A 13,064-nucleotide genomic window follows, 5' to 3' on the forward strand; every position below is an offset into this window, starting at 1 on the left:
CTGTAGCCTGACACATAGCAAGAAGGATTCTTTAGAGGCTACGTGGGTTTGCCTGTACTGATCGGTTTAAGAAAGGTTCAGGTTTGCTTTGCAAATGAAACAACCCTTGTGTATTAACACTACTGCTCAGTGAGGGGAGCTTCCTTGGCCAAACAGGTTTGCTGGCTGTCCCAGGTTCCATTTTCTCAGTGGTGTCCAAGCTTCTCTTGGACAAGGGCTGCTTTGAACTTTTAAAAATTACATGTGGACTTACTAACGTTAGCAAAAGAGTTGACATAGCAGAGTTGACGCCAACTGCTGATTTTTCCCTGCTCTTTGAAGAAGCTTCAGCCATGTGGGAGAATGCAAGTGTCTGTATTTTACAGTTTAAGCTTCTGTTTGGTTCCATTAGTGCTCAGCTGTAGTTGCAGCGCATAAAGGGAAGCTCCATTATCACAGACCTGCACAAGGCAACTGCTGAGCAAGGGCAAAGGCTTTCTTGAACCTTCCAATTTGCCCAAAAGTCTGTGTTGTATCCAAAAGAAAGAGATGGATGTGGGGTTAATCAGTACAAGGTGAATTGTAGGGTCTGGAAGCAGAAGTAGAGACTCAAGCGAAGCAGGGTGATTCCTGACTGACTCCCCAGTTAGTGTTGCATTAGTCTGCATCCCTTCTCTAGTGCCCAGCTGGTCAGGATCAAAGGACAGTCAGCTTGTTGCATCCTGAGGCTGTTGGCCTCCAATCTTCTGCAGCACGTTGGGTTGACTTGTTTTTCCCCTTTGTTTGTTTGATGCTCGTTGTTATGGATTCAGTTTGACCCACGAGGATAAATGATTGCAAAAAGGCAAGAATGAACACAAAATAATTTCCTGTTTAGAGTCTTGCTGTTTGCATGTAATTAGTGAGTAAAGGCACAGGGAGGGGTGTGCTGGAGTGAGGGTGATTCAGGCTGCTCACGGAGGAAGCCTGGGAGGTGGGTGGGGGTGAAGTGAGTTCCCAAGGGCTGGGTCCTGAGAAAGTGAGCTCTGCGAGGGGCAGAGGAGGTAGGATGCAGAAGTGGGTACATGCTGACAGGTTTCCGTGCAGGTCTTGGTCAGTGTAAATACTTGCTTGTGGTGAAGGCACATCATGTACTCCTGCTTACTGCTCTACAGGACTTAAGTTTTCAATTTTCCTGTTCTCTGATAAAGCACCACTTGAACAGATTCTGACCAAGAATCCAATGTCATTGGGAAAGAAGTCTTGAGAGACAAAGCAGAAGTCCGTGGCTAAAATCTTTCTCATCCCAGGGGGTGAATCATTGTGTTCCAAAGCACAAGCCAGTGCTTGATGGATCAAAGAAAAAACAAAAACAACTGCCATTCTCTATCAGCTGAAGAATATTTCACCCCTTCATCTGAAGCGTCTGATCTCAGCTGCTGTGAGAAGGATGTCTGGTATTGTTCAGTGTGGTAGATCTCATCCTGAAGAGCAAACACATCCTGCCTTATGCAGGAAGGCAGAAGTCTGCAGTTGCCTGCAGTGAGGAGTGGATTATGCATTATGTTAGCAGCTCTACTTTGTCGTGGTAGGTGAGATTTAACCAGTCAGCAAACAAAGTCGGTCAAGGATCCATGAGCACCAAAGCGTTCCTTGGTGGCAGTTAGTTTCCTGCCTGATAGAAATTGATGGTTTGTTATTACTTGTGCTCCTAGCAATTGGCCAACAGCACGGTGTTCTGTGTGTACTCAGACCCTAACCTGTCCTGGCTTGGATTCTCTTGTGTGGACTCGATTGAAGTGTGACAACAGACCAGTAAGCCCTGATGTTTCACCAGGCCTTCCTCTTACTTAATTCACACACTCCATGCAACGTTAAATCATACATGCCAGGGCACTTCACATGATATTGGGAGGGCAGAAGGAACTGCAGAATCTCTTTGTTGTCTCAGGCTCCTCTTGTCCTCGCTTGTCTCGTTAGTTCAAAGGCATGGTGCTTCTCTGTATCACTACAGTTTGATCCAGCACCATGTGGCACGTGTTCTTCACAGTTTTCACACAGTTCCCATCTCTGTTTTTATTTCTTCCAGATTGTTGGGGTTTGCACTGAGGAACTGCACGCAGCTCAACAATGGAACGGGCAAGGGATCCTGGAGCTGCTTCGGACTGTGCCAGTGTAAGTGTTCCTGTAGCCCTGTACAGAGGGGCGTACTGACAGAGAACAATTCAGTTTCTTTTTATCAACAATCTTTAACTGGTTGACGGAACTTATTTAGTCCTATGCTGTAGCTAAAGATGGGAATTCATTGCAAATCTGCTCGCACACAGATGCTCAGATGGCAGATTAATGCATGTGGAAGTCCATGTGTTCAGGGTGCGACACAATGAGCTTTTACAAGCTAAATTTCCTGTCTTTTGCACCTGCAGCATTTTCCCATTGGTTCTTCCTGAAGGAGCCAAAATAACTGTTACTGCTGACCTCTCTGAGTAGTTCCAAAGAAAGGGAAGTGAGGGTCTGACTTATAGTGCCAAGCAAAAGCTTGGGTACTGTCTGAAAGTGAGAAAATCACTCTGTCCTGAAGGGCCAATTTGCAGTAGAAAGAGCATTCACAGGAGTGAAGTTCATCCTGTTATTTCTCCCTTGACAAAACAAAGATATTGTTGGGTCAAGGAGGAGACAGATTTTAAATATTACATAATCTGTTGATGCTTTATTTGCTGCCAGGTTGCAACCAAACTTTTTTGACTTGCAGGCATTTGCTTTAAATGTTTTTCTCTTATATTTTCCGATTATTGCAGTGTGGTAGTAGCTCAAAACATTTTAAACAAAGTGGTTTTGAATATGTGCTCCAGGGCACAATAGTGCAGTCTGTAATGCCACAGTGGGCTTTAATTGATTGATTATTTGGAAGAGTCCAGCCTTTGCTGCTGAATTTCTTAAACTTGAACTTTTCCCATTTAGGCACAAGTGCAAATAATTCATGTGATTGCCCTGGAGAAGAGGGAATTTGTCCATCTGCAAGCTTTGTTTCTGGGACCCCAAGACAATAAATGCTGTCTGCAGCTCCCTTGACTCCTCTAAACCAATGCAGATGTAGCACCCCTCTCCCCAGTCTGTTTTCATGTTGGTTTTTGGCTTTTGTGCTGTGGCACAAGCACCTTTCCAAGGATAAAATGAAATCCAGAAATGCGTCTGATTCAAAGGCAAAGCTGCAAACTGCTGAGCTGCTGATACAGAGCTAGGGTAAAAGGCTCTTGCGTCCCAGTGAGGAACTGAAGCAGGTGGCACTTCTGCAGTTACAAATTAACAGCTTCCAAAGTGATGTGAATAAAAGTAGCTACCGATGCATCCGAAAACCTATAAAATATTAACCTTTATTGGTCTGGCTGCAAGTGCTTTAGGAGTTTAACACAGACAGGGCCAGAGGAGGGGGCTTTTGACTGCAATAACAAAGTATCTCATGGAAAAAAAAAAAAAAAAAGAAAAACAACTCTGGTGATTTCACAAGACTTTAGTTTTTATTTCAATTGAAAAGCTTGTTTTGAGGCTGATTTCTCCAGCCTGGGTGCACTGTGACCCAAAGTAAAGTCCCCAAGTAGTTCATCTTCACAGTAATCTTTCTATCGCCTCTGTTGGGGTACATCTTGACCCTTCCAGCTTTCATTGCTAGCGAAAACAAGGATTTTGCTGAACCATCTGAGTACTCAGCCATTAAGTACCATCTGGGCAGAATGTCTATTGTGAGGATATTCATCAGAGCAATGAGCTTTTTATGGTGCTGAACATGACTGCTGATCTCAGCAAAAAGGGAAGTCCCATTGGGACCCAGCTGCATCTTCAGATACTTAGGAGAGGTGTAAATCTTGACCCATGCCTTGCTGATCTCTCATGTACCTATATCTCATATACCAGGTTATGTTGGACTTCTCACTTATAAAACTTCTCACTTATAAAACTCACTTCAGTCTTGTACGAGGAAGTGGGTCCACACATGGGATAGCCTGCATCAATCTAGACTGCCCTGTAGGACTTTGTGGTGCCAGACACCAGGCAAGTAACAGGTCACGGAGGGCTTTCATTACTAGCTAAAGCCTTGTTTGGTTCATTGCCTTTCTTTCTTTGTAGAGCTGGAGGACCCTGGCTGATAACAGATATGCGAAGAGGAGAAACGATATTTGAAATCGACCCACATCTGCAAGTATGTCTTTAGTTAATAAAACATCACGTCTTTTGTGGTAGCCAGGGAGAACTGGTTTAATGGCATAAACCAGTTTTATTATTTTCTGTAAAGGTGCTGAGATCTTCTCAATTTTTGCAGTAATCTTAGAACAGTCTTAGAGACTGTTTGCTGGCTCAGAAATGGTTCAAGAGTGCTCATATTCTGCCCCCAGTGGATGGTGGCTTTAGGAGGAAATGAAGAGAAGCTAGGCCAAGAAAACACGATCTCGTGTATGAGACCAATTAGTAAGATTTGTGGCATCGTTAAGAAAGGAGGAAAACAGACGATGAAGAGTATAGAACAGTATCCACTTTAGAGATGGTAGAGCAGGAACTTCCTCATTTGTTTTATATGGAAGCATAAGGAGAAATAAGACACAAAAATCAGAACAAGTAGTTTTTATTTCTTAGCAAATGAGACAGCGTAGCTCATTCCTGTAGGATGTCACTTGAAGCCAAGTAGTTAACACGATCTGGAAAGCTATGGCGAGCCAAAAGTCTCTCATGATGTTATTAATAATACGTGCAGGAAGGTATGCTAAACCTTCTGCTTCAGGGCTGAAGTTGTGCATTTCCCAAGTTTAAAGATAAGATCAGGAGTTCTATGGAGGGATTACCTCCATCCCACAACCTACCACCGATTCATGTGCTTGGGAAGCAGTTCTGTGCCCCTTCAGCAGAGCTGTGGGACTGGAGAGCAGGGGTCCAAGGCAAATCCAGCGTGGTGCTGACCTCGTTTTGGTGACTCACGGAGTATTTCCCTTTAACAGAGAACTTATGGCGTAGCCTGGTAAGGCACGTGCATATGTGCACGTTTTGTACAAGCTCTTGCGTTCACTTATGGTCTGTGTGTCTGTATCTGATTACCCCCAGTTGCCTCACAGCATCTTTTAATTTGAAAGCTCAGGAAGGAAACCAAATTCTACTTTTACTGTTCTGAAGAGTTTGCTCATCCAAAATAACAACCCCAGCCTGAGAGAGAAAAAAAAATGCTCCGCCAACGTCCCACAGTGTGGGAGCGAATATGACTGAAAGTTTTTCAAGCAAGAGTTTTCAGGCTCTTCAGAATTTCGCCTGTGTGCCCTCTCCCCTCCTGGAGGGTGTTGTCTGCTCTCTGCAGCAGCGGTGATTCCTCACGATAACAGGGTTTTCTTCAATTTACTGTAAATGAGAAGTGGCTGGGCTTACTGGAATCTGAGTCAGCCAAGGCAAGTTAAGGCAAATAAAGAGTACTTCTGCCTCACCAGCGTGTCCTGCCACTGACGGCTGCTCCGTCTGTGGTCTTTCCGGACTTCCTCACATTAAAACATTCCTGTTTCTGTTCTCTCTTGCTCTTTCAACAATGAGTATGCGCAGGTGTGCGCTGCTCCTTCCTGCCACGCTCCTACAGACTGCGGGGAGACACGGAGCAAAATCTGCAGGGACAAGTCCTGAAAAAAGCCCAAAACCTGACCGTGGGCAGGGCTGGGCCAGCCCTCCTGCCCACAATTAGTGGGCGAAGGATGAAGTGTCATTCCCCTGGCATTTTTAGTGGTGTTACACGGCATGTGGGAGCTGAAAGGCACAGCCAGCGGATAGGTGGAGGCGAGGGGGGAGAGAAAATGACTTCCCAGGGCGCGGGTAGAGCTCGTTGTGAGGCTGCTTTGTCTCTGGTGGGAATGGGTTGAGGCCTAAACCCAGCCCTGGCAGCAGCAGCTGTACTTTCTGTTCGAAGTCGCTGCGAATGGATCCCAACTAAGATGTCATCCCAGGATGTCAGCAATTAACGCTGTGGCAGCGCTGGCTGCTTTCTGTGCAGCCAGGCTTCCCTGTAGGCCGTTCAGATTTCCCTGGCAGCGCTGTCAAGCAGTCCCTGTTGGTCCCCAGCTCTGTGCTGATTCTCTGTCTTAGCAGATATCTCAGAAGAGAATAAAGCTGATTTGAATTTCCTGAGTTGTGGTTGCTGCTCTGCGGGTCACGCTGCAGTGCTCTGGCTCGTTTAGAAAGGGATCAGTGGCTTAGAAGAGCCTCGGAGCATCCCTCCCACATGCTGAGAGGAAAATGGGACAGAAACATCCTTTCTTTGAGGAAGGGAAAAGCTGAACCTCCTTTGCCCTGGGCTCCTCCAACCTCCTGCTCAGGCTGCCCTGAAAGGGAGGAAGAAGAGCCCCTCAGCCCAGGCACATCTTCGCTGGCTGGGAATGGGGGAAAAAGCACTGCTTTTCCCCAAACCGAGAGCCTGCGTTGGTTATTTCATCTTATTTTCTCCCCCTTCGACATCGATGCTTACAAACACAGGCAGCCTGAGGCCAGCTCGTTCCCATCAGCTCCCCTTGATCTCCAAGGGATGCCAGCAGAGCAGCGCTTCTTCCCCTCGAGGAAGTGCTCTGCAGAGCAGCTGAGATGCAGGCGGGGGCTGCAGAACATCCCTCTCCCTCTCCCCGAGGCGTCATGCTGCGAGCGGGGCCTCTGGCTGCGGGGATGGAGCGGCACATCCCAGAGACGTCCAGCTGGAGTCCTCAGGGCCCTTCATCTCCCTGCTCAAGGGCAAGTCTGGTGGCCCTCCTTCACTTCCCGATCTCTGGAATAAAAAACCAACCACGCTGACAAAATCCCCAGCTGATTTGGAGCCTCGCAGAGCGCCGGGGAGGGCTCCCCGAAGGGCCACGTGGTAAATCTCGCTCAGAGCATCACCAGCATATGTAGAATCAGATGCAGGGCTTGTTTTTTTTTTCACAACTTCTATTTCTGGGCTAAACAACTAATTCTGTGTTTAGCATGTAACAAAAGAAAATTCCAGCCGCTGTATTATTTCTCAGATTTTCCCATTCCTTTTTCATAGAAGCCAGTTTTCCCCTGACGCCAGAGGAAGAGCCCAGCGAGTAGCCTTCTTCCAGGGAGAGAGACGGAAGGAAGGCAGTCTCTTGAATACTTAAGCCAGGACTGCTGTGGTCTTACCCCCCTCTGCCTCCCTTCTTGGGCCAGAGAAGCCAGTTCAGGAAGGTGAAAAAGCTGCAAAAAAAAAAAAAAAGTCAGTTGGCTCAGGGGAAGGGGTAGGAGCACATGGAGGAGGGTGGGACTGCAGCCGCTGTGAATTACATCAGCTTCAAATGCTGTGCAACCACACCCCGAGTGCTCGTGCTTATCTCTGAGCTGCTCAAATCCCCTCTTGGATGGTCACAAGAGCAAGCAATGCTCTTTATAGGGTACAGTGGCTACAGCTGGGCAGGGGGAGGAGTGTTTGAGGTTTTAGCTTGGAAACTGCTTCTTGGGGAACATCTTGCAAAGCACCAAATGCTCCCACGGTCTCTTGACTCCAGTGGCAAGGTCAAACCCGTAATAATGAGCAGCAAGGTCTGCTCCTGTCGTGTGGGACACAGCTCTGCTCTTCCCTCAAATCTGCAAAGTTTCTGTCCTGCGAGCAGTGGGACTTACCGCGTATTTTGAGGTGACCCAGCTGGATGTAGCGAGATGGGGATCACTGGTATGAGAAGTGACACCCCTACAGAACAGAGGAAAACGAGCTGGATTTATTCAGTGCCAGGAGAGAGGTGCCAGTGTAAGAGCAGCCCTTCCTCGGTGCAACCCAGCCCTAAGTCTGTTCAGCTCAACATTACCCCCTTGTGGGAAATGGGTGGAAATTCAGAGGAACGACAGTTCCCATTAGGTAGGTGTCTGCTGGAGGTTTTGGGTGCAGCTTAGGGGCCAGTCTTGCTGGCAGCAGATCCAGGTGTCTTTGAAAAAATGCGTGGTGTCTGAGAGCATCCAGCTGCTCGGTGGTGGTGTGTGACACCAAACGGTGCTTTATGTGCTTGGAAAGTCCAACTTGCAAGGGAGGGAGCTTGTATGTTTTGATTTTGACACTTGCATATGGACCAATGTCTCCTTGCACATCTGTCCTCAACTGAACAGGCCAGCACAGCAAAAAGCAGTCATTGTATGGGCAGTTTGCAAACGGTGAACTCTTGGGAACCGTGGGTCTCCGTGTGAGCTTTTTGTTGTGGGACTCTTTGGTAAGCTTGGAAAGGGGTCTTAGTTATTGGTGGGGTTGTTATCAGTGGTATGTAACAGGTAGACTGAGAAGTTTTGCTTCGTATAGGAGTATGTAACTCACCTTTGAGTAGGTGTTAACGTAGAAGCAACCTGGTATCCCCCAGAACTTTCATTTTCACCTCTGTCTTTCCCTGATTTATGCCCTTGAGCACCCCAGAGGGAAGCAGGGAGGAAAGGCTCGGGGTGCAGCTCAGCCTGCCATGAAGGTTGTTCCAGTCCACATCAGCTGCAAGATTTGGCTCAGTGTCTGGTCATCCTTAGCTGCTATATCAAAGCCCAGGGGCTGGAGAGCAGAGGCTGGCAGCAGAGGGGGAGATGTAGGAGCTGCTGACGGCAGCCGTGCTCATGCTGCACAGAGCCAGGGTGGGTTCCAGCTCAGGGTCAAGTCACACCCAAAAAAGTCGTGGGGTTTTGGATCTTTTCAAGCAGGAGAGAGTCGACAAAGGGATTGAGACAGATGGCTCAAACCTGAGCGGAGTGAGTGCCAAATGTGCCTGGGATGATCTCAGCCGGCCCCCCGAGGATGATGAAGACAGCAGGAGCATTTGCATTGGGACCCAGCCGCGGCGGCTCTCCGGGAAAGGTAAGAGGACCTGGGCTGAGTCGCTGTCATGGCCTTTTGCCCTGTTTTCTGACTGGTTTGGGCAGCATTGTGGGGTTCATTTAAAAAAAAAAAAATCAGCACTCATGCTGGAAGGCTCAGTATGTCTCAGGAACAAAATGAATTTTGGTGTGGCCTCTTTGAGGAAGACAGGTGGTAAGGAGATCTTTGCATTGTTTTCTTTAAATGCGTCTTTCAGGTTTTAGGCTATTTGTAATCTAAATCTGCAAAGTTAAGCTGAGAACTGGGTGAAACCGGGGCTGTTAGCACCTGCAGGTTGACACAACTGCATTTTCCCAGGCTGTGTTTCCTTTTTAACTTTGTCACTTCTTGGGTGGCACAATGGACTGACGCTGCATGTTGCTGTAGCTGAACTCAAGTGAATCTTGCAAATACAGAACTCTGGAAAGAAAAAAATAAATACGGTGGAGTTCCCCTTTGCAGTGAGATGCTGCGTCAGGGTACAGATGTTGTGGCCATTAAGCATGCCTGAAATTGCTATCTTTCAAACAGGCAAAGTAACATAAAATTTGAGGGTTTGAGATTTCTTGGACTTAATGATGTTTTCCTTAAGAATGGTATCTTAAGTCCATGATAGCCAGTTTTTAAATCCATGGTTTAAAACAACCAACCAACCCTGTACGGATATATGGATCTGTCTGGCTTCTGTGCATATATTTTGAATGGCATTGGATCTAAAAGGACTAGGCAGTATTCTTCCTCAGCCGTGCAAATGCAGAGCCTGGGACAGGCATAGATGATATTTGTATGTCGTATCCTTCAAAAGATTTTGAAATCATTTGGATATTTTTTCCTGATTATCAAAAAAGATCGGGAAACTTCTAAGCGAGTTAAGAAAGCATCCTGTTAAAGTATTTGGCCAATCAACATCACAGGAAAACGAAAAAGCAAGAACGCTGCATCTGAGCTGCATAATTTGCATTTTATTTTCACACGTGAGCTTGAGGCTGAAGTTTACCCTGCATAAAATGACTTTCTTCTTGCGAATCTGATTGTAAATGAATCATCAGATTTACAAAGCCATTTGCAAAAGCTGCAGGATCTCCTTGCCCTCGTTTGGTGAAGGAGCAAACTCCCTTTATGCCTAATGAGAAAAGCAACTTCCAGCACAAAGGCTGGCTGTGTCAGGAGGTTCTGCAAGAGCTTCAGGTACAGCAAACACCTCCTTTATGAACAGATACAAAACTACCCAGAATTTTCTCATTGGAAAAAGCTTCCAGTTCTCTTTGCTTGACATAACGTTGCAACCCAAAACATGAGAATTCAAGCTGACTTTATAAAGTGAAGTAACTGCTGAGGTGCAGGAAGGGCCATTAAGAATTCACCCATAGTATTTCTTTATTTTGTTCTGAAGGGGAAGAGTTTAGCTGAAATACACCACAGAGACAGGCCTTTTAAGAAAAGCTGGTGTTTCCTTGTGTTTTGTGATGTTTCTGGGGACTCTGAGTCACACTAAAAAAATTCTCTTTGCAGATACAGAACAAATCAGGGAGACTTTGCGGAGAGGGCTTGAGATTAACAGCAAACCTGTTCTACCTCCAATAAATGCACAAAGACAGAATGGGTTGAACCATGACCGAGCACCGTAAGTTTCGTCATGCATTCTCAGGTGGTGGGAGGAGGAATGCTAAGAGCTCAGACTGGAAAACTCAGTTAAAGCTGGGTGGGAAAAGGCTTGGCAGGCAGAGAAGAAAGCTGATAGCAAACACTTGCAAAAGGCAAAGACAGAGGAAGAATCACAGAATGGTTTGGGTTGGAAGGGACCTTACAGACCATCTAATTCCAGCCCCCTGCCGTTGGCTGGACTGAGCCCTGTAAAATGTACTGTCAAAAAGTCTTGAGGTATCCAAAGAGCTAGGTGGCATAGGTGAGCATTTGCTGATATTTTTGCCTGCACATTTTGTTTCCAAGCTCACAATTAGAGACCTTTTGATTAAAACATTAATATTTTTAAGGGGACTTTGGTCTTGCCTAAGCAGGCAGGTACTGTCAGTAATCACCTGCCAATTATCGCCCTCACATCTAATGGTCTGTACACTAACAGGTGAGTAAAGTGGGCCTGGAGATCTCTCCTCATTTGTGAATTTTGGCTGCAGTAAATCTGTAGGAAATTACCTGTGGTTTCAAGCCATCTGCAGTGTCTTCAGTCTTTTTGTGTTTCTTCCATTTTAGGCTGGTTACTATACTAGTTTAATCTCTTCCATCAATCATAATGTTCTCATCGAAGTGATGCAGAAAGGCATGTATCTTTGCTGTACCCTTTTTGTCTTGGTATTTCCTAGTCTCCCGTGATCATTTGTGCTTTCTTGCTTTAAGAGTAAAGATCATCATGAAATCAGCTCTTTCCTGTAGTGCCGGGCAGGAGCAGCACCTTGCTCTGTTTCAATTCCAGTTTCGTTCTTGATCAAGCATTTCACAGAAAAAATACTGCTCATACTTAATTAGGGCTCTGGTGTCCTTTCTTGTTCCATTTTCTGGGTGACCTCTGATTTAATTTGCCTATAAATAATTCTGGGTACTTTGGGAAAGTATTATATCAATTGCTGATATTGTGTACTAAGTAAGATGAGATATTAGTGCTTATAAAATTAAAAAAATATATATCAGGTGGGTTTAGTATTGTTTTAGTAATGTTATTTTTGATATGTAGTAATTATATGGAGCCAGATTCTTACCTGACTCTGATTCTGAGTAGTACTTCTCTGCCTGAAGGTTGGTCCCGTTGGCCCCACTGAAAAAATCAGATGATATCATCTCATTTGCAAGAATCAATCACTGCCAGCCTTAGAAGTACTGAGCAGGATTTCTCACTGATGCCAGGCTCCTGCATAAATCTGCATGGCAGTAAAAGCTCTCTGCAGCAGCTGGGAGAGACCAGAAACATTTTGGGTGCTCATCAGGACAGGGAGGCAGGCGATGGGGAAGCCACAATGCTGGGAGGCAGTTGTTGCTTAGATAAGAAAGCTGTATGCTGTTCAGGGTGTGATAAACAGAGGTGTGCTCAAGACAGAGTGCTGAAATGTTCGTAGAGGTCTGTGATGGAGCACACCAATATTTACCTGACTTTTTAGCTGTTCTGAGACAGAGAGGAAGGCAGGTCAAATTCAGAGCTTCACATCCACGATAGCACCCTTTGTAGCAAAGCTCTTACCTGTAGCAGCTGCACACCCATCCTCCCTGAAGCACGGCTGGTCGGAATGGCTGGTTCCCAGTGTTTGTCTCCTGGAAGATCAATACCTTGCTCTGAGGTCTGTGGTTGCTGCTGTGGAAGCTGATAGCCAGCCTGGTTCTCCGTAATAGCATTGCTGTTAGGGAAAGAGAGCTATCAGGCTGCTCTGTGTCTTACTGGTGGTCACTCTGGTTAACATCTGATCTCCTCAGCTTAAACAGTGGTGTGCCCTAATACCTCCTTCCTATCTCCTCTCTGACTACTTTTAGAGGAGTTTGGGAAAGGTCTTTTTCGACTTGTGCAGTGGTTTTTCTTCTCTAGTTTGTGTAACAGATGCAGTGGGACTTGTTTGATGCGTTGTCCTCCCTGAGATGGGTGATTTGTAGTGTCAAGCAGTCTTTACTCATAACTTCTAACTAACCTGTAGTTAAATCAGACCTGATGATTACCCTTTAGTGAAAACTTACCAGTCAACGTTTTTTCCAGCACACTATGGTACAGGTGAAGCAGCAGAGGAAGATCTTACCAGCACTTGGCCTTTCTCAATGTACTGTCTCTGCATCAGTATTTGAGCAAGGTTGGACAACCTGCTCTTAACTACATGTGCATGGTCTGGAGTCTCTTGTCTCCCACTGCTGCAGGGGGATGTAGCTCAGGAGTTCAGTTTTTGCATGTAGTAATATATCTCCATCCACATTCCTTTTGGGTACTTGCTGGGGTTAAACCACAACACTGCTGCAAAGGCTGAGACCTGCAAGACAAAACCCAGTGCAGATACAGTAACGTCCCAGGACTTAGAGGCACCTGAGAAGGACAGCTCTGCACATGGATCCCATCCTTCTGGTGCGATCCTGCTCGGGCCTGGTAGAGCTGGTTCTCAGTTCTGGCCTTCCCTGTGAATCTTGTGTAACGAAAGGCAAGTCGTCCAGCTATTGAGCTTCAGTTCTAAATCTATAAAACGGGACTAATAACAATGTCATCTTCTTGAGGCACCACAAGGATAAATATGTTAACGATTACGAGGTGCTGGCTGATGGGAACCAGGCTTGAGTGTAATCATATCCT

At 46.1% G+C, this 13,064-nt stretch overlaps 1 protein-coding gene across 3 annotated transcripts in view; it reads left to right on the forward strand.

Moving 5' to 3' along the window:
* Positions 1 to 13,064, forward strand: part of SUFU (SUFU negative regulator of hedgehog signaling) — an 82,514-nt gene that overhangs the window by 39,962 nt on the left and 29,488 nt on the right. For 2 of the 3 annotated variants that reach the window (XM_068688333.1, XM_068688331.1), the window contains exons 5-8: positions 2,048 to 2,133; positions 4,084 to 4,156; positions 8,635 to 8,791; positions 10,304 to 10,415. In XM_068688333.1, the coding sequence (XP_068544434.1) occupies positions 2,048 to 2,133; positions 4,084 to 4,156; positions 8,635 to 8,791; positions 10,304 to 10,415 (428 nt within the window). The remainder of the gene's footprint in view (positions 1 to 2,047; positions 2,134 to 4,083; positions 4,157 to 8,634; positions 8,792 to 10,303; positions 10,416 to 13,064) is intronic. The other variant, XM_068688332.1, reaches the window with a different exon arrangement.

The sequence above is a fragment of the Anas acuta genome, chromosome 7 (genome assembly GCF_963932015.1).
Source record: "Anas acuta chromosome 7, bAnaAcu1.1, whole genome shotgun sequence".
NCBI lineage: Eukaryota > Metazoa > Chordata > Aves > Anseriformes > Anatidae > Anas > Anas acuta.